Below are 21,969 nucleotides of genomic sequence, written 5' to 3'. Positions count from 1 at the left end.
TGAGTGTGTATCTTGGGTGTTATGGGCTTGGGTGTGTGCATGCTAAATCTGCACAATTAATCTGTTGTTATTGGCAACATTGTTCTAGCAATATTAATAAAGGCAGATATATGCAACTGAGCATTATAACAAACAACTAAATTATCATGTGTCAGAAATATCCTATGTTTCTGTGAATGTTTTGAAAAATAGGAACATTTATATGATTAAACACACACTAGGAATTTTACACCCCAAAAAATACATCTTTACAATACAATACAATACATCAATACAAATACATCTTTAATCAGGTGATGTCAACCATTCACTGAGCTGTTTTTAATACCAATTGAGTCAATAGTCAGGAAGCACTTAACAAAGATGCTTAGTGACAAATTTCCTAAATTACCAACAGTAAAGAATTAACAGTTAGCTTTAGTAATACAGGGATTATTAAGAGTTTTTGAGAGTTTTTTTTTTTTTACAAAAAACAGTCAAAACATTTCTTTCAGGCAAAACTTCAACCCTTTGAGCTAGGGATGAGCAATAAAATGGTAATGTTGGAAATGACAGTGTTGGTTTTAGATTTAATTCCTTCATCAAATTAATGTGACATTTTTCTGATCAAAAATCTAAAAATGTTTATCTTTTCTCTCTTGTCCCAGCACAAACAGTAGCAACCATGTTAGCACCAAAACCAAGACATGCTTTTCATAGGCATTAAATAGTCAATAGTCAAAAAGCACCAAAGAACAATAATCACGCCTTTGATCTATTTGGTATATCACAGCTGTCATTTTTTAACAGCAAAAAGGATTTGCAGTAGTGCAGAATGATATTAAATCTGGCTTTTATGTTGAAATGATATCATTACCAACATATATTAGATCAGTGGGTGCACTGATGTGACTTACAGTATCTCACAAAAGTGAGTACATCCCTCACATTTCTGCAAATATTTTATTATATCTTCTGATGGGACAACACTGCGGAAATGAAGCTTGGATATAACGTAAAGTAGTGTACAGCTTGTATAGCAGTATAGATATACTGATCAACACACAGCCATCAATGTCTAAATAGCTGGCAACACAAGTGAGTCCACCTCACACTGAACATGTCCAAATTGTGCTAAAAGTGTCAATTTTTTTTTTGTGACCACTAGAGATGAAACAATATTAAAATTTCATATCACGATTACCATGACCAAAATTATCACGATTATCGGTGTTATTTGCGATATTGTTCAAATGTGTTGGAAAGTAAAATAAATAAATGCTGATACACAAAGTGAAACTCGTCTCACCAACTTCTATATGAACACAAATAGAATTGGCTGCAATTTATATTAACACAAATAGAATTGGCAGTTTTTGCTTGCATAAAAATATAGTCAATACATTTGTAGTGTTACTTTTGTATTACTTACAATACATGTAATGCTCTGTAAACAAAAAACTGCAATAGTGCAATAACATTGAGGTAACAATTTCTTTTTTTTTTGTGAACAATTGTTTTATTGTTTCTTTTCCTTTTTTTTTTCCCCAACCCTCCCGGTTCCCGCCCCCCCTACTGGAGGTAACAATTTCTGTGCAGAAAATCTTCCTTACTGGAGGCTTAAATTAACACAACCTTAAATAAATCAAATGTGCATATAAAAGCAACATAACCATTCTAAACACAACAAAGTGCATGTAAGAACAATTCGCCACAATACTGGACCAAATGAACACCACTGACTGTATGTCCAGTCTCTTCTTCATAAAGAAATAAAATGCTACTGTTCTAACACATCCTGCATGTATGCATCTTTCCTCACTTGAGATAGAAATGAAAAATGTCAGAATATTAACTTCCAGTTTGAGTAATGATCTCTGAGGAGAGACTATGTGCCCACTCGCACTGAACAATCTGTCTGATGGCACACTAGTTGACGGGATGCACAAAAGCTTCCTGGCAACCCTGGAAAGATGAGGCAGTGTTGCACTCGGGGGATTTCTGTCCTAACTGCAATTGCAGCATTATTGTGCTGTTGTTGCGCTGTACCCCTAATCAATACAGTGCACCAGGAAAAACAGCCAAATCCGAGGAAGCATGTGACCGTGCTCTGAGCTGCAGACCGTGTAGAAGTCACACAGTGTGCCTTCACCTGTGGAGCTGCTTCTCTAAAAGCATTTTAAAACTAAAACATAATTTTAAATTAACATGCATCTGAGCTGTGGCAGAAACAAAGTTTAATCTCTGAAACTCTTTTCTAAAAACAGCACACAGCGTTCACTCGCGCAAGGTCCCGTCTCAAAACACACTTCTTCCCTATGTAGTGCACTTCATGGATCATGAAATAGCAAATCTTTCACCCAAAGAGTTCATGAAATGTTCAACTAAGTCATCTATAATCGACATGAGCAATAGATTATAAATTCCATATTTAAAACGCAACTGCTTGTCAATGATGATTGTGTTTGTTTCAGAAGTTTGTTTCTATGTAGGGGGCATTGAGTGATTTTCTTCTCAGAAAGAAAACACTGCAGGCGAGACGAGAAAGGGAAGCTGTGCAGATTGAACTTTTGCAGCGTCTCGTTCCAGAGCTTGTGTGACTGTTAACTCAGAGCTCATTTTGGAGACACTGCTCCACAGAAATATGTGTTAAAAGCTTTCGTTTTGATTCACAGTTGATTCACCGATGGTTTGGTTTGGTTTATTTTGTTTTGTTTTGTTTTTTATGCTAAAAGCTTCATTATATATTATTAACGAGCCATAAGCATAAGTTAAACCACACAACCCATGACATTTCTTTTATTTTTAAGTCCCCACAGACTTCTACGTTAAAGTTAACTTGCATTCTCTAAAAAGTAGCAGGTGACTCGTAAGGTTTGATGTGTTGCCCCCTTTCGCCACTATTTTCTTTCAGCATGTTCTGCAGACAAGGTGGTCATCTTCATTTAACTTTCCTTCTGCATTCTTATAAAATCCAAAATATGACCAAACATCAGACTTGGTCATCTTAGAAGGCTGAAATATCTTCGAATCTCTGCCACTACATTCCACCATGTTCTCCCTTCTCTACCTCTCCCCCTCCCCCTTCCCCTCTACACATACATACAGAGCTGCATCTGAGAGAACGATTCTGCCTTTGTTTGACTCTGTACAGCGAGTTTTTCACACCACAGTAATCGACCGCAGTTTTAACAATACTTTAAAGTTCAAACGGTATTACTAACTGCCATTAATTTTACTGCAGTTTACTGTGAAACCGGTAACTGTTTCATCTCTAGTGACCACCATTATTATCTAGCACTGCCTTAACCCTCTTGGGCATGGAATTCACCAGAGCTGCACAGGCTGCTACTGGAATCCTTTTCCACTCCTCCATGATGACATCACAGAGCTGGTGGATGTTAGACATTTTGCACCCCTCCTCCTTCCGCTTGAGGATGCCCCACAGGTGCTCAATGGGTTTAAGTCTGGAGACATACTTGGCTAGTCCATCACCTTTACCTTCAGCAAGGCAGTTGTTATCTTGGAGGTATGTTTGGGGTCATTATCAAGTTGGAAAACTGCCATGCGGTGCAGTTTCCGAAGGGAGATGCTTGCTTCAGAATGTCACAGTACATGTTGGAATTCATGTTTCCATCAATGAACTGCAGCTCCCCAGTGCCGGCAACACTCATATAGCCCCAGACCATGATGCCACCACCACCATGCTTGACTTTAGGCAAGAGACAGTTTTCTTGGTACTCCTCACCAGGGCACCACCACACATGCTGGGCACCATTTGAACCAAACAGGTTTATCTTGGTCTCGTCAGACCACAGGACATGGTTGCAGTAATCCATATTCTTGGACTGCTTGTCTTCAGCACACTGTTTCCAGGATTTTTTGTGTGTCAGCTTCAGAAGAGGCTTCCTTCTAGGACGATGGCCATGCAGACCGAGTTGGTGCACTGTGCGGCATATGGTCTGAGCACTGACAGGCTGACCTTCCACTTCTTTAGCCTCTGCAGCAATGCTGGCAGCTCTCATGCATCTGTTTTTTGAAGCCAACCTCTGGATACACCTGGAACCGTGTAACTGTAACGAGTCACATGACACCAGGGAGGGGCACAATTGGGCACAATTTGGACATGTTCACTGTGAGGCGTACTCACTTGTTTTGCCAGCTATTTAGACATTTATGGCTGTTGATCCGTAAATTTATACTATACAAGCTGTACACCGACTACTTTGTTATATCAAAGCTTTATTTCTATAGTGTTGTCCCATGAAAAGCTATAATAAAATATTGCAGAAATGTGAGGACTGTACTCACTTTTGTGAGATACTGTATGTTGCCTGTTGGCTAAAGATTGGTCTTTTATCACTTTTCCACTATTCAAGTGTTTAATTTAATTTTAACCTTTAATTCCTATCATTTCCTCCAGGGGTACAGCCAGTATTCTGGATTTTTAAATTACAGTATTGTTAAAATATTAAACTTTATTAAAAATGAGACTTGTGGAATCGCTTTGTATGTTGCAAAGCAACTCACAGTTGCAGTACGTATACAGTTACTATATTGCACAGCCCCAGTATGAGCCTGGGTGCACGTACTTGAATTTACAGTATTCTGTTGCCTCTCTCCTGCCAATTGCATATTAACAAGCCCTGAGCTGTGTGTAGGCCTTGAGGCAGTATTCAATAGAAATCACCTCATCACACCAATTCTGTCCTTCAAAACCAGAGCTATTCCGCATGCTGAGTATTTGAACCTCTGGTGACGGAATGCATATACATGTACAGGTTTGCAGTGCAGCTGGCTTTTTCCCATGAGCCTCTTGTCTGCCAATGATGTGATTTCCTGGGGAAGTTTACCCTGCATTCTTCCTTGCTGTAACATGAAATGTCAATTACGTTTGCACTACAGTGAATCAGTTCTGACAGGGCCCTGAGCACAAAACAGCCTCTTCGCATGCCACCCAATGCCTGTGCTTATCTGACGGTCAGCTGACCTGGTCAAGCCAATCAGCATGCTCATTATTCTGTGTGTGCCTGCGCCAGAGAAGTAGTAGATTGTGGGGTCAGCAGAAAAAAAGAGCAAGCCCTGTTAATCTTTGCCGTCCTTGCCTTTATTCTCTGTTGTTTATGAAATCAGGCAAACTCTGAAATGAGTATTGTTAGGTGGTGAGTAAATCAATGTTATCTGCTGTGATCTTGGTGTGATGGAGAAAGTAGTGCCAGCAGATGCAGCCAGCAACATTTAGAACCAGTGTGGGAACATGGGTGCCTGCTGAGAAAGAAAAGACATAAAGGGATAAATATATGTAATGTATGTATACTGTAGAGAATCTTTTCTAACCAGGAGAACACAGATGCAGTGACTAGTTTACGCAAAAAGGAAACGGCCCCACTCCTAGATCTAAGTCTCATAATCAGAAATTGAACCACCATATCAGATGTAATGACTTGGCACAGAAGCAGAGGATTGTGGCACAAGTGTCAGCACACGCTTCCTACATTTAGAAGCAAAGAGACAGCTCTGCAAAACTAGGAAGTAATACAAATCAAGCAAAAACATCCACAGAGCATGAAGTGTAATGTATTATGTGACATTAAGTAAGCAGTGTGTGAAAGGTTATTATGTGTTACATTTGCAGTGGTCAGAGGAGGCCTGCGCAGCTCACTTGACCCAGAGAGATGGTTACCAGGCGACCACTCAAGGCCAGCTTAAGGACCAGCTTTACCAGGAGATTATCAACTACTTCGACAAGGGCAAGGTAACCAACAGCTCTCTGGAGTTAGCTGGCACTAGTACTGCAGTCTTACTTGATTAAAACTAAAACTAAAAAACTGAAAGCACAAAATCTAAATGTGTTTGGCAAATTGTGCAAGTTATGATGCTGTACTATAGTATTTTAGCTGAATTTAGGTAGCTCTTCAGAAACAGGCGATTTATTTGCAGTCTGTACTTGTAGTGTTCTGGCTTGCTGTTAGGAGCCAAACAACAGGCTGATCCAAAGACTGCAAAAATATTCCACCTCATGCAGTCAGTTCCCTGTGTATTATTTTGGAGAGAATATATAAATTTCATGCATGTTGTTGTTGTTTATTTATTTATTTATTTCTGTATTACCTATCATTTAACCCACATCATTTAGCTCACCCACACACCAGTACCCACCCGCTCAATGATTAGAGAGCACGTACAGCGTGCTCCTACACCACATTCAGCGTGCTCCTACACATCATAAAGTATCCATGCATTAATATTCTCTCATATATACAGGTCCCTCCACAAATATTGCCACCCTTGGTAATCATACCATAAAAGCTGTAAAATATTCTTAATTACTTATCCTTTTGATCCTTTAATCAAAATAACATTAAAAACCTAACCTTTATTTAAGGTATAATGACTGAAAGAAAAAACTACATCTTGTCATGAAATCTACAAATTTCTTAAATCTTTCTGTAGAACAATTGTCACCTCTAGAAATTCTTTAGAGAGAAATACATCTGAAGTATATTCCCATTCATATTTTATGTTCATAAGTTCACCTGAGTGATTAGCAACACTTATGGTAAAATGGTCAGCCATGGCTTCCTGTGTCACTAGAGAATATATATGAGATAAAACAAAGGCCAAATTCCTTCAGACATCAAAAAACCTCAAAAAAAAAGGGTTTGCCCCTTTTGTCCCCTAACCTAATTTTTTTTTTTCAGTCATTGTGCATTTCAAGTAATGGTTAGATTTTTGTGAAGATTTTGAATGAAAGATCAAAAAGATAAGCAATAAAGAATTATTTTACACCCTGTTTTGCTCGTGTTTATCAGAGGTGCCAATATTTGTGCAAGGCACTGTGCACATGTGACATTATTGATTTATATATGTATGTCTACATGTTTACCCACTGCACCTCCAGCACATTTCAAGAATGCGCCGCTAATACTTGAGAGCAAGAATTGTGTTCCCTTCATGCTTGGAGGTCAGTGCCTTTTTAAATTAAAGCATTCATACTCCATGAACATCAGAGGGCATACACTGGAGGACTGTTGACAATATTAGAGCCCTGTGGAGTGAACGTCCAGTTCAAGACCTGCCACGTCTCTGTTAGGGTCATATCACAGTGGAGATTTATTGGAGTCAAGTAAGAAAACGCTGAGAGCTCTTTGCCTGTCAGAGTGGGCTTTTTGGTCAGGGTCACAGACCCAAGTGTCCCCTGCCACCGTTCTTGAGCTCATTATGTGGCTCTGGGACCCAAATTCATGACTGTGTGTGGTGCAACCAACCATCAGCCACAGCCAGTCCCATTTTTAGAATTCCCTACTGAAGGTCCTTTCAGGCATGAGAGTGTGAGTTTTGGGATTGGGGGATTGGGGGGTTGGGGGGGTGAAAGTAGAAGAGCATCTTGTCCTCGGGTGAGGGTTTGGCAACCTGACATGCTCTGTTGCTCAGACTACCAGGGACCTCGTCCAGCCTTTCTAGCAAATCTATTTTAAATGTAGCTCCTGCTGTTGGGACTTACCCAGATGGCAAGACTTTTCCCTCCAGAGAGAGGCTAAGAGAGTGAAAGAGAATCAGGCAGACAGACAAACAGAAAGAGAGGAATGAAGAAACTAGATCTAAAGTACACTGACACCATAAGAGACCAAGAGAGACTCACTGCCCAAGCTGGTGGTAGTTCTCAAGATGAAGATTCTGTATTTATTGCCATCCCTATGGAGTGTCTGATATTTTTACACAAAGAAGAACAAATAAAGACAACAGGGAACAATAATAGACAATAAGCCACATGGACCACTCAGTCAAGCATAGTTAAGCAAGACTCAAAGAAAGTTAAGCAAGACCAATAAAAGCAGTTTATATTAGTTGTTGGAGGCCAAGACACTCTTCTACTTTTACACTTGTAATATACACGTGTGTTTATTTCAGTAGATATACCAATACAGTAACTAGAGATAAACTGTCAAACAGCTAAAATAAGTCAGGATTAATCACATTATTTTATGTAGTTAATGGTGTTTATTACATCATTAATTTGTCTTATTAGCTCAAATTTGATGCTAAACAATTTTTTTTTCATTGAAAAGTAAAGCATTTTGTTCTATGAGTGGACAAAATAAGCCTCATCAAAATGTATTCATTACTTTCCTTAATTTAATAATATGATTTTTTGACATGTAAAGATTTAAAAAATCTTATACAGTTAGCGGTTGCAGCTTCTTCACAATTGTAGCCTCTTCTTCTTGCTCATTCAGCATGGATTCTTATTACAGTGGAGGCTTTGGAGGCAACCTGTAGCTTTCCACTTCACTATTGATGTTTGCTGCTCATTGATTTATCCTCTGATCTCCTGTGAGTGCTGTTCAGCATAGTCTGCCAAAGGTGCTGAAACTGTCATAAATGTTGTTTAAAAGCTAAAAGGGCTGCAGTAGTGCATTCTGTCATAATAGTATGCACCTCTGGAGCAGCTGGGCTTCAGCCTGGACCAGTACAGATGGTTTGAAGAGATTGATTGTCTTTGACAGAGAATGATTATCTTTCACAGCGGTAAAATAAAGTCAGAAAAACAAGTCAAGGACATTGTTTTTAAAACATTATTCATATGCATTTTAGATATGCATTTAGATTTAGATTTCCGTCGCTCTGCACTTCAGCCGTTGCATGAGTTTGTTAAATTCCACCAACAGCACAAGATTTAATTTAATGAAGGATTTATTTGATGGACGAGATGTTATATGGGAACTGTAAATGCTAGACTTCCTTGAGGAGAGCTTTGGAAATGGTTAGAATAACAGTAACAGAGGCACAACTCTCCCACACAAAATCACCAGAATCACAATGTGTTATTAAAATATATTTATTCTATTGTTAATTTTTGTTAGCAAATAAATACTTACTGTCCAGATAAGTGACTTTACAAGGACAAGTTCATTGTCCTCATGCAGGGTCTCTCTCCCTGTCTTTCTGTGTAGCCCTTTGGCCTCAACAATCCTCTATTTTTTTTCTGCTGATTTTCTCCTCTGTCTCAATAGACATTTATGAATTTATTCATTATCCTCTTCAGTAAACAGCCAAATACCAAAATGTGATTTTTACATGATTGAAAGCACTTTTTTTTGTCTCTGTGCAGCAGAGAATGCTTTATATATACACTGTGGAATGGGCTGTCTCTCCCGTGTAACTCAAACCCATCATTAGGAGGAGCGATCATAATAAGAATATATCATTAATCCCAATTAGAAGAAGTCACTTACAGAATCACGTTGAGACAACAATAGCTAACAAGCACCAAAACAGCACAACTAACAAATAACACCCAACACACAGTGGCATGAGAATGTCATATGCATGCGTATGTAATACAAGGCTTGAGTCCACAGAACAAAGGCAAAGGGGCTTTTATTTGACTGCTGCAGGTTGTAGAGCCCAACTGCTTATTGCATAGTGTTTCAATATTAATTGTGTTTACAGCTGTTAATAATAACACTTGTCAGTCTTACCAGTTGCCTTTTGGGATTAATTATAGTATGGTACTAAATATGTTTTAGGATTTTTTTTTTTTCTTAGCACAATGACATGTTAATAATGAGGCTTTCTTTCATCATGCTAATTGCATTTACATGATGGGTGTGTGGGCTCCGCTGTACATTATATTGTGACAATAGTGTATCAGAACAAAGTGATCAGAGAACATCAGCATCTTCATATAGAATCATATGCATGACACTTGTTCTAGGCCCCCTTTCTGTATATCATTAATCTGGCACAGGGAACTTTAGTTTGGTTGTAGATTCAATCTAGTTTACAGAATTTTTTTGTGTACTCAATGTACAATGTGTGCTCTTTATGTGAAATGTGTGTACTGTGCACTTATTTGCTATTTTGCCTGTAAAGTTCCATGCTGAGACTGCTACTAGATTATTATTCTACTGAAATGCATTGTTTTCCAAATATATTATTTTCATACAGAGTGGTATCTGAGTGTGTGATGATTCTAAAACAACAGGGCTTCCTTGAATATAAGATTCAGTTATCAGTAGTTAGTTGGCCCAAAGACTAAAAAGCATGAAAAATCCATGAGGGAGTGAAACACTATGTCTGCTTTCTAATGTTTCTTTTGTCTCTAAATGCAGAAAAGGAAATTAAGAACATTCTGGTACTGGCATATATAGGTTAAGCTTAATCTCTTTCCAGAAAACCTTTAAATCTCGCTGTAAACCATTGTATCTGAATCTAATGGCTGCATGTTTTTTGTGTCTGTGTCCTGCTGTACAGATGTGGGAGGAGGCTATTATTCTGGGAAAGGAGCTGGCTGAACAGTACGAGAACGAGATGTTCGACTTTGAACAGCTGAGTGCTTTACTGGTACGCTAAAGCGTAATGTTTTTGCCTGACTTAGCACACAGCATACTGCAGGCACGACATTCCCCGTATCATATGAGGAGTTGTTCTGAGCTCGTTTGAAACATTATAGATTGTTCAGAACACTTTGCTTAGATGGGCCTGACTTACCCTTAGGCTCAGGTGGTGAAAGGGCATTTTCTTATATGAATCATTCTACCAAACTGGTTCAAAGTTAAGAGTTCAAAACATAAACAAAAACATTCAGACTTTTAACTCACTTGAACTTCAGACTGAAGTTCTTTTTGCTTTGAATAATGCTATAGCTTAATTATGCTTATTTTACGCTACCAAAACTTTACCAGCTGTCGATAGTGACAGTTTTAGCTTAACTTAAAAATGCTGGCCAGTACATGACTAGAAAACACAGCTTTAAACAGTTGCATGCACAAAAAAATGATAATTCTTCATTGAAACACAAAAAAAAAGTTTGAAGAAAAAGGTTAGACATAGATTGTTAGACTTTGGGACACATTTACTTCAATGGGATCTGACTACTCATGATGAATCTCATGAGGGGGACATAACATAAAAGAAAAAGATGTAGGATATGGGCCCTTTAAGGGGGACATTCACATGTCATTGTTGTCATTTCAAATCTATGTAATTCTTCTGCCAGAAGTCCTTTACATTTTGTGAACATCTCATGGTGAATGGACCAATAGAAATGGTCCAAAAATGGCCCAAAGTCCAATAAATTCCTGATAAATAAACAGTAACAATTAAGAATCTTATTTTTTGTTTTGAAGATGCAAGTTTTGTTAAGCAACTGTGCGCTGCACACACTATCTTTTTAGATAATGTTGATTGCGGAAAATGTGTATGTTAATTAGTTTTCTCTCACAATCCCTCTCTCCTTCTCTCCCTATAGAGGAAGCAGGCACAGTTCTATGAGAACATAGTGAAGGTGATCAGACCAAAACCAGACTACTTTGCTGTGGGTTATTATGGACTGGGCTTTCCTTCCTTCCTCAGGGTGAGTTACTCATATTTCTGAATGAATTACTTGATGAACAAGCTAAAGAAGCAAATAATAAATGACTAAAAGAGCCTTTACCCAATGACCTGCTGCACCCACAAAACCCTTGTACAGGTAACAGGTACTCAGAGCAACCACCACTTATGCAAGATGTCTTTCTAGCATGTTTAAAGTAAAACATGGCTTAAATATATGTCCCTCTGTTGTAACTCAGCAATAAATCTGAAGCCTAATTTTTTTCACACTATGTGAGTCTGCTATTTGAATGCAGCAAAGCGATAATAAGCTCAACACCGATTGTCCTTTGCCTGCAGATGTTATTCATAGCCTTCCACTACTATATCACCCATCAGATTTCTAATAGGGCTTTTCTGAGGCTTTTCAGAAGACACTGACATTGATTTGATCTTTCCGTTCAGCCTGCTGCCACACGTTTTATAGACTTCTTTACTGCCTCTTGATGGTAACACATGGCCCTTTAAACTGTTCAGCACACTGCAAATCAATTAGCCGTACTCTCGCGTGCCCCGTCTGCCCGAATACATCCCTCGTCATCTCCTTGGGTGCTGAAGAGGTCGTCCAGTATTCTAGTCTCTGCGTTGAGCTAACTGTATCGTGGAGTCCTCTAACCTTTCTCTCTCTTCCTTTCACTCTCACTTTCAGAGTGTGTGAATTGTCGGTTTCGCATGTTTTCCCATCCTTGCTGCTGTGCCATGTGAGGACATGTTGGTTTTCCACTCTTAGGAGATGGAGCCATTGCGGCTCTGTTGACACTCTTTACGTGTATCTTAAATGAGGAAACTAGATGGTAATAACCATCGGCTTCTGCCCAGACTTGCCATAGCAAAACACTGAAAAACAGTGCCTACGGGAAAATAATTTTGATATTGGACATTGGAATAATGCTCAGTGTAAAATTGGGAAATAAAGCTGCAGGTTATTATCGGATGAATGAGAACACAATTTCCCCTTTTTCTAGCTGAGAAAAATAATGGTATCTTACCGTTACGTTGTTTTGCTAGATTGTAGTTTACAAGTGGTCAGCCATGTCATCAATGGAATCCATTTGTACTAAAGAGAATAATTACATATTATTGTTCAGCCTGTTGAGTGGCTATTGTTTGTAGGAATTCATTTCTGTTTTGCTAATTTAGATAAATGTGGTGAGAGAGGATTTAGCTCCTGCTGATATCACTGTTTAGGTGTGCTGTGTCCTCACCACTTGCTGGCATACTTAATGATTAGGACTAATCAATAGCTCCAATGAAGGCACTTTGTTTTCTCTGAACTGAATTGATTTTAGGCACTGGAGCTCCATTTGTCTGCTTATGATGGTGTCTGTTGCTTATGCGCTTATGCGTAGTGAAAGTCACGCTCAGTGGAATCGAATAACTGGCAAATTCACCAGTTATGAAGCTCTCGGTTATTGTGATGGCTTTTGATTATCTTAGCTTGTGCCAAGGACTGGAGACAGAATGCATACAAGACATCCAACATCACAAAATGAAACAGTTTGCATGTTTTTACAAGCAATGAGAAAGCAGAAAAAGTAAAAGAATTTAAACAGACATACATAATTAAAGAGGGTTATTCACAGCCTCTGTGAGGTAACAGATCTTTTCAAATTTTATAGGTTTATTCAAAAAGTACCTGATTTTCATCTAATGTCTAATCTTCTTCTAAATTCTAATCTTTTCTAAGAAATACTAATTCTTTATGAGACGTGGTTGCTTAGCCAAATTGAATATTATCGCAGTCTGATACTTTGAATATGATGTTTGACTCTGACTCAGTTTGCACCTCAAATGTCTGAAAAAAGTTTTGAAACGGAAAAGCTTTGCTCAGAATCCAGAAGCTAAAGTGTCTTAAGTTTTGAAATATTTAAAGTTTAAGACAGCAGGCACAACTAGCCAAAAAGACTCAGTTGACTGACATCTGTCGCATTTAAGTGACACATCTGGAGACTGCGCAAGTTTGAAGAAATGTTCTCTTTCAGGCTGTGAGCACTTTTCGTACACTTCTCAAAGAACCAAACAGTCTTGTTTGATGTTCATCTTGAAACGAAGCATCCATTGAAGTACAGAACACTAGCTGAACACTTTTTCATTCTTGCACTTGCCCAGCTTGGATGGAGAAAGTTAAAGACTGTTTGTGGTGGTGAGTAGAAACGTTATGAATGACTATGATTTTCCTGGTAAAAATATTAACTAATTGGTCTATAACAGATGCATATATATATATATATATATATATATATATATATATATATATATATATATATATATATAGTGGTGCACAATCCACTCTTTTTGTCTTAAACCAATCAGCACATTTGGAAGTTTCAAAAGTAATAGTTCTCATTATTACAGTCCAATAACAAAAAAGAACATTTATTAGAGTCAGCTCATTAGATTTAGATTTACAGAAGTGTTGTCTGCTGATTGTATTGGCCTTGTAGTCATGAATAAACAAAGGCACAGCAGACCTCAGGTCATTGAATAATGGCAAACAGACAAATAAATAAATTAATACATATTTGCACAACTTATTCCAACTATAGCAGAAAAGTCACTTTAACCAAGTCCAGCAGAGAAATAAGATGTAATTTCTCGAACTGAACAAAACAAAAAAAAATGTTCAGTTTACAGACTTACATGGAATATACACTCACCGACCACTTTATTAGGTACTTGCTAGTAAAAGGTTGGACCCCCTTTTGCCTTCAGAACTGCCTTAATTCTTCATGGCAGACTTTCAACAAGGTGTTGGAAACGTTCCTCAGAGATTTTGGTGCATATTGATGTGATAGCATCACGCACTTGAAGCAGATTTATCGGCTGCACATCTACGATGCGAATCTCCCATTCCACCACATCCTAAAGGTGCTCTGTTGGATTGAGATCTGGTGACTCTGGAGTACACACATGGAGTACATCTGGGGGCCTTTGGAGTACAGTGAACTCACTGTCATGTTCAAGAAACCAGTTTGAGACGATATGAGCTTTGTGACATGGTGCATTGTCCTGCTGGAAGTAGCCATGTAGCCATGCTTGGTAGGATATAGCCCCTCCTTTTTAAGTAAGCCTTGAATGTTACATAAAGTTAGTAATACCAAATGTATCATTAGTCTCAAAAAAACAATTTAGTGATGTAATGAAATACAGAAAGCAAGTTTGTGTTGATCTCATTTTTGAGTGACTTTTCTCAGTATTCTGGAAGAGGGAAAGGTTGACTAAATTAGTGCTAACTTCTTATCTAATGATGGAAGTAACCAAATGTGTCTTATCCTTTAGATCTCTTATTATATGAAATTAAAATTCCCTGCACACTAAATGCTCCTCTCATGTCTGTGTGCTCTGTGTTCTGTTAAACTCTTAAGCTTTGTTAAAGTAGAACGTATTTAACGTGTGCACTTTCTCCTTCCATTGCACTGTAATTATGAGCCACAATGCTCTGTCATTTAGAACTTCCAACAGGCTTTGGAGTTTTCTGTTGAGATTTAGAAATAGATTCTTTTATCTTCATATAGTTATATGAAGGTTCAGTCTCTGATGTTATCATGATGTTATATAACTCCTCGATCTAAGATGCAGCTCAAATGCAGTAGAAAACCTGTGATTTCCTACCTACCACAGTCAGTCATTTGGAAACAATTTTTGCTTTTTTCAACGGGAATGTTAAGTGATGTGCTCACCTGTCCCTGGCTTGACGAATGGCATGGTCGCTCTAACATTTTGGCACCATCATGCTGAAAGCATGTTGAAACTGCTTTTGTTTTATTCACTGAGCAAGCTTTCTAGCCCTTACTGCATATGTACTGAAGCAGAACATTGTGCAAAAAGGCATTATTAAAAGTCAGTATAGTCAATATTACTCGCTAAATGATAGAGGACCGTGGCTGAAGTGATATGAGTTCAGTGTTTCAGTGATCTCAATCCACTTGAAATGCTGAAACAGTGAGAAAACTAAATTTTATACCTTTTGCTTGAGGTCCACTTATAATGTTTGTGTGGCTTTATGTACCAATAACTGTCATACTTTATTTTAAATGATCATTTTCAATCCTCTCTTATCCTTTAGAATTAAACAGGCTGTTTTTGTCACTGCATCTTTAAGACTGGTCTATGTAAAGAGTGTCTTCTTATTGCCAGCATGGTGCCTCATTCAAAAAAACTGTTCAGGCTGAAACACTCTTTAAATCTCCAGCGTGAATGGGCGGTGCTAAACTGCTACAGGCTGAACAGTCAGTTATATGTCAGTAGCTTGTTTTCTGTGACATTACAATATTAGTAGTGAATTCAGAATGGACTATTTTTGCAGCTTTATTTTCATATATGGACTGGGGAGTGACAGTTCCATTTTACAGCTGTCAATGTTTATACACTGCATCAGTCTGTTTTATTTTAAAAAAAAGTAAGAAAAATCTCTTTTACCAGGATATATGCCCTTAAAATAAGTCAAATTTAGCATTTGATAATTATATTTAATTAATAAACACCACCCGTTGCTGAGCTTCTTCCCTTGTGATGCTCAGCTGGGTCTGTAGTGCAATCATTTTTTTTTTCTTTTCACCTTTAGTCTTGTCCTCAGTAAGAAATGATATGCTCAGTGGCGTTTATGTTAAGTGATTGATTTGGCTAGTCAAGAACTTGCTCCTTCTACATTAGTTACTTGGGTAGTATATTATAGATCCTCCTGTCCTCCTGCTGCAAGGTGAAGCATCACCCTCTGAGTTTTGAGGCTCTTGGTTGAATTTGAGCAGTAAATGTGCTTCTTTACCTTTACGAATTCATTCTGCCGCTGCAGTCAGCAGTCATGTCTTTTCCTTCGTGGTGTTTACCTCTGCGTACTAAACCAGGCTGGAAAAAGAGCTCTTGTCATAAATCCTGTTGTGTTGATATGTGACGCTGTGGAGCGACCACCCCCCACCCCCAGTGGGAAATAGAGAACGTGTTGCGATTGCGTTTCCTTTCCTCAAAGAGCCTCTTTGGTATGCGTGTGGAGCCGTCTGAGGTGCAGCAGCTAATTCCACCGTGACCCGAATAGCTGCTGGCGTGAACGTGTGCGGAGAGCATGCTGCTGTTTGTCATCTTATCGCTCAAAGCAGATTTGAAAACCACCCCAGGCATTTTTCATCTCTGCAGTGCATTTCGTTAATTGAAAGACTAAACCATGTTTGTTTAGGTGGTGTGTGTCAGTGTGTGTGTCTGTATATGTGCATGTGTCCATCCACGTATGCACACGTGTGTTTGTATAAGCTGAGCAAGCTGTCCGGGTGCTCCTGCACACCTCAGTTCTGTCCTAATGCACATAATGACTCTGGGAACATATGGGTGCCTGAGTAAGCACTGCATGTTTGATAAGCTTTGAAAGCTTTTTATTAGAAATGTAAGCTAATTGCACATTTTCAGCCTGTCACAGTGCCTCTGAATCAACTGCTTGAGCTGTTTGTGGACACGTCAAATCTCTCACTGACATAGCTGCAAAAATGGTCTCCCTTCTCATTTGATGTTCAGCAGTCATGTTTGGACCTCAAGGCGTTTTTGTAGACTAGTGATTAAAATCAATTATGTGTTAAGGCCATTGACATGGCGAGCATGTTGTGTGTCCAAGTCCATTATTTTCCCAAAAAAGAATTTAATAAATGCATGCCATACATCAATCATATATGTCCTGTACAATCATGTATGTCATGTACAGTGTACAATTTATTGAACTTCAAAAAAGCTTAAGCTTATTTTGAATAAAGGATCAAAACGATAAGCAATAAAGAATGTTTTTACCTCTTTTGTTCATGATTACCATGTGTGTTAATATTTATGGGGCTCTGTATGTTGATTAAGTCAACTCAAAGGTGGTCTAGTTATGAAAATCTAAAGAATGTAGTTTGGTGTGATATTATGTTTGAGAACTTTAAAAGTACTCAGCTCACTGAAACTTTTGTGCTCTTTTAAACTGTGGAGTATAATCAGTAACACAAGCAAACATGTATTAGCTGAAAAGCTTTTCATTCTCAGTGGTAATGTTTAATTTACCACGTATGTAACCAAATGTACCACATGTTTGTTTACCTGCATATCCAGCACACATCAACTTAATTGGAGTTTCTTTCCCATGATAACTTGCATTGCATATATGGGCTAACACCAGGCTTGTGAACCATGAGGCAGTTTTGATGAGCATGTCATTCACCTACTTTGAGCTTTACCTTCATGAGGCGTGGGGTTGGTTTCAAAATTCATGTGGTTTGTTCCCACCCTAATAAACTCACGTTCCCACTGACATTTAACCCAACATTTCTGTTTTCCCCAGATGTTCTTAATGCAGCAGCACATAAGGCCCATCGAGACTAACTGAATTCCAAATTAAGTGACGTGGCAGCCTCTCCTAGGCACTCTGTCATCACTCGATCAGCAGTTCACTGCCCAGTTTCCAACATGCTCACGGCCCTTTCTGTTCAGCATGTCTGTTGAAGAGGTGCTCGTTGGGATGATTCAGGTGCCCTACATCCATTCTGGTCACCATGTGTGCGGGTATGAGTGTGTGTGTGTGTGTGTGTGTGTGTGTGTGTGTGTGTGTGTGTGTGTGTGTGCTTCTGTGAGAGAGAGAGAAAGGGCGAGCTCGGGGAGGGTCCTGTCCCTGCCGCCTTTTGTAGCAGAGCGTGTTTGGAGTGCATTCAATAAGCCAATTTCCTAAAACTGCAGCATTGCTGGTGAGCTTGCCATGACCTCGGCTTCCAGAGAGAGCTGCCAAAAGCGGTGCCTCCACCGTTGTCCTCTTCTTGAAATGCAGATTACCGTGATGCATTTTAAAGCACACTTTGCTGAAAGTGCTAGCAACCGCAATTTAAGATTCAGTATTTAAATTACACTACAACTGTCTCCAGGCATCTGTCTTCAGAACACTGCTCATATATCTTGTTTTTTGCCTCATGAGTGCTGCAGGCCCCTTTTTAAATTTGTAGTGTGTCGGCATTGCACTTTTAAATGTTAATAAATGTACATACGTGAGGGCCTAATGACTAATTTACTGATTACATTGTGTTATTGGTGTGTTTGTCCAAGTACTAGGGGTGTTTTCTGAAAATAACTTGCAAATTAAGTTTTCCTACCAAAGATTTGAATGTCTTGCATGATATGCATACAGATTTTACACAGCATTTTTAATTTAATAATATCTCTCTGTGTAAGAATTCAGTTGTACTTCATACATGTATTGCTTGCATATGAAAATAGATTTGTGAAGTAGATGTTTTTGTGCTGTAGGGTTATTCTGTATGCCATGTAAATGTACAGCATATTTGTCAGAGATTGGGGAAAAAGGATACACTATGACTGGCAATGACAAACCGACACTGATGCCCATAGTGACTGTACTGCTTTGTTCCTCTGTATGTGGTGCCCATATCCAGTCAGAGCTTTTTCACTCTATTCCACAGTGAAATGAATCCAGATCCAAATAATTTGCTGGACTAATGATGACTGGGACTGACAGAGACTAACACTGGCACAACACTAACACGTCTAAGTAAAGTGTATTCTGTATTTATGTACACTGTAGACAAGCTCCTAGAGCATCCTCAATGCAGTGGCCTGTCGCTTGTTTATTACCATCTGTTTGTTTGTTCTGGTCCATGCGGACTGGCTACAGAAGGCTGCTCTTTGTCTGTGTTAATGAGGTTTCCTGCTTGTGGTGTTCTGCAGAACAAGATGTTTATCTACCGTGGAAAGGAGTATGAGAGGAGGGAGGATTTTGAAGCTAGGCTGCTCACGCAGTTCCCCAACGCTGAGAAGATGAAGACCACCACTGCTCCCAGCGAAGACCTCCGACTGTCCTCCGGCCAGTGTATCCTTAAACAGTATTTATGGTATCAACCACCATCAGTGCTTGGTTGAGCTCAGCAGCAGGCCCCATGTCATATTGTTCACAACTTATTCAGTTTACGATTCATTTATTAACTTACTCTCTTCATTGTTTAACATACTCACTTACTTAATTACTCCTACTAGTAGTTATATGTTCACATACTTAATCACTCATTACTTCGCTCACTTATTCGCTTTTTACTCACTTATTTACCATTTTCTAAGCCGCTTCTCCTTCTGGATCGCAGGGGGATTCTGTTCTTTCACTTATTTACCCACTTATTTATTTTCTCACATACTAATTTGCTGACTCTTTTACCTACTTATTAACGCATTTACTTATTAATACACTCACTCATTTACCTACTCATTCACTTACTTATTTACACACTTATGTATTTACTCACTTACCCACATACTTATCTACTCACCCACCTTACTTACTTACTTATCTTTATCAGAATGAGAATCAGAATCAAGCTTTATTGGCTAGGTATGCTTGCACATACAAGGAATTTGCTTTTGGTTGCAGGAGCTCCACAGTGCACAGTATCTGTGTTTGCATTTTTCTCCCATTAAGCCTTGGATGATGTGTGATTTCCTTAACTTTTTGTGTGAAGATATTCAATGTTTCACGGTGAAACCAATACTTGAGCTCCCTCCAAAGTTCCAGAACAAGCCTGTGCCTGAACAGATAGTCAGGTATCATCACCGCCACCATTATTTGTCAGCCAAGAGCTGCATTCGTTAACCAAAGATCAGACTTTAAATCACAGTTTGGACATTACTATACTAGCAGTGGAGTGAAAGTAATCAATTGCATGAACTTAGTTTTGAATAGATTGAAATGTAGTCTTCCCATTGCTTCAGGTTCAAAAGTGTCTCTCCCAACTGCTGTCTTGTAATATCTAATAATGCTGTGATTGCATGAGTAGTACCTATCCCAGTAAAATCAGACCCAATAATTATTTTGAATGTTTGAAAAAACAGACCTCAATCACAGACACCTTATAAGCAGCAGCCCAGCCCTCTGAGAAATTTGTTTTTAAAGTCGTTTTAAATTTAGTTTGTGAAGTGACACTGTGTGAAAGGTAACACCTTTTAAATAGACAAGTGATTTCTCTTTGTCTCTCTCTCTCTCTCTCTCTCTCTCTCTCTCTCTCTCTCTCTCTCTCTCTCTCTCTCTCTCTCTCCCTCTCTCTCTCTCTCTCTCTCTCTCTCCCTCTCTCTCTCTCTCTCTCTCTCTCTCTCTCTCTCTCTCTCTCTCTCTCTCCCCCTCTCCCTCTCCCCATCTCTCTCCATCTCTCTCTCTCCCTCCCTGTCTCTGTTCTTTCAATCAGCAGCCTTTGCCAAACAAACTAGATGAGAATGAAAATCCTGACTGTTACTTGATCTGGCTGACGTTGAAACGCTGACTGTTCATTTTGATATTTTATTCATATTGCAGTGTAATTACAGAATCCAATTCAAAAGCTTGCAAGACCATATGGCACATGTTTCTGAGAGAAAAGAACAAAATAAACTGTTTCTTTGTCTCGTTGTCAGGGGAGGTGTGTGTATATGTGAGTGTGGGTGTGCAAGAGTGCCAGACAGAGAGAAGGCTTTTTGATGTCTCGTGTGTCTGTCATTCCTCTGGTCACTTTTGTTTGAGTGCACGTGCACCTGTCCCTCTAGTCTTTCCACCTTTTTATGAATAAATGAAGCCCATCCGCTCTGATGCAGTAAGCACTTTCTCCTTCCTGTTGCAGCAGATAGGAGCTTCTTCTGGCCTTGATGACAGCCCATACACTGCTACTGCCTCATGCTCCATTCATCTGAGACTTGACCTAATAACACTAGTGACAGTCACACTGTCACTAACCTCCTACTTTTTATGTCTTGCAGCTTTTACACTATAAACGAAGTTAATAAGTTCCAGTACTCCAGACCCGTCCGCAAAGGGGAGAAAGATCCAGACAATGAATTTGCAGTATGTATGATTTTATTACACAAGTTACAAGCGAAGGGAAGAATTATAGTTCATTATCCACTATCTGTCTTTAGTTAGGAAAGAGTGAGGCACAAACATGGAGTATGTAACATTTAGTTTTAATGTAGTGAAACAGGTTCATGCTGGTCATTTTGTGTTGTTATAGCAACATAACAACTGAATAGATATTAGATATTTCTTAACATTCGTCTTGAGATTTTTGTAACATAAGAATATTTTTTTTATTACTGTGTGGTCTGTGTAAGTCACAACATTTACACTTATTTGTCCTCTGGTCCATGATATTAGCACCATTTCCAAGCCTGTATATAACTGTGAGAGCTGGCCAGGCTATTGTACAGCCTCCACAGGATGGGGTTAGTTTTAACATGCTGATATAACTAATATATATTTATTTTTGATTCAGATATTTTATGTACAACCCCAATTTCAGTGAAGTTGGGACGTTGTGTAAAGCATAAATAAAAACAGAATACGATGATTTGCAAATCCTTTTCAACCTATATTCAATTGAAATGAAAGACATGATGCTTAATGTTCAAATGGATAAACTTTATTGTTTTTGGCAAATATTCCCTCATTTTGAATTTGATGCCTGCAGCAGGTTCCAAAGAAGTTGGGACAGGGGCGTGTTTACCACTGTGTTACATCACCTTTCCTTTTAATAACACTCAATAAGCGTTTGGGAACTGAGGACACTAATTGTTGAAGCTTTGTAGGTGGAATTCTTTCCCATTCTTGCTTGATGTACAACTTCAGTTGCTCAACAGTCC

General features: G+C 38.8%; 1 protein-coding gene across 4 annotated transcripts in view; it reads left to right on the top strand.

Moving 5' to 3' along the window:
* The window catches only part of dock1 (dedicator of cytokinesis 1), a 312,984-nt gene that overhangs the window by 261,327 nt on the left and 29,688 nt on the right, over positions 1-21,969 (top strand). For all 4 annotated transcript variants that reach the window (XM_017701249.2, XM_017701241.2, XM_017701234.2 and 1 more), the window contains 6 exons: positions 5,615-5,734; positions 10,237-10,326; positions 11,234-11,338; positions 19,045-19,186; positions 19,827-19,908; positions 21,091-21,175. In XM_017701249.2, coding sequence (XP_017556738.1) covers positions 5,615-5,734; positions 10,237-10,326; positions 11,234-11,338; positions 19,045-19,186; positions 19,827-19,908; positions 21,091-21,175 — 624 coding nt within the window. The remainder of the gene's footprint in view (positions 1-5,614; positions 5,735-10,236; positions 10,327-11,233; positions 11,339-19,044; positions 19,187-19,826; positions 19,909-21,090; positions 21,176-21,969) is intronic.

Source organism: Pygocentrus nattereri, chromosome 13 (assembly GCF_015220715.1).
Source record: "Pygocentrus nattereri isolate fPygNat1 chromosome 13, fPygNat1.pri, whole genome shotgun sequence".
Taxonomy (NCBI): Eukaryota; Metazoa; Chordata; class Actinopteri; order Characiformes; family Serrasalmidae; genus Pygocentrus; species Pygocentrus nattereri.
Note: the sequence above shows the minus strand (reverse complement) of the source record. Positions and strands in the feature narration are given on the sequence as shown.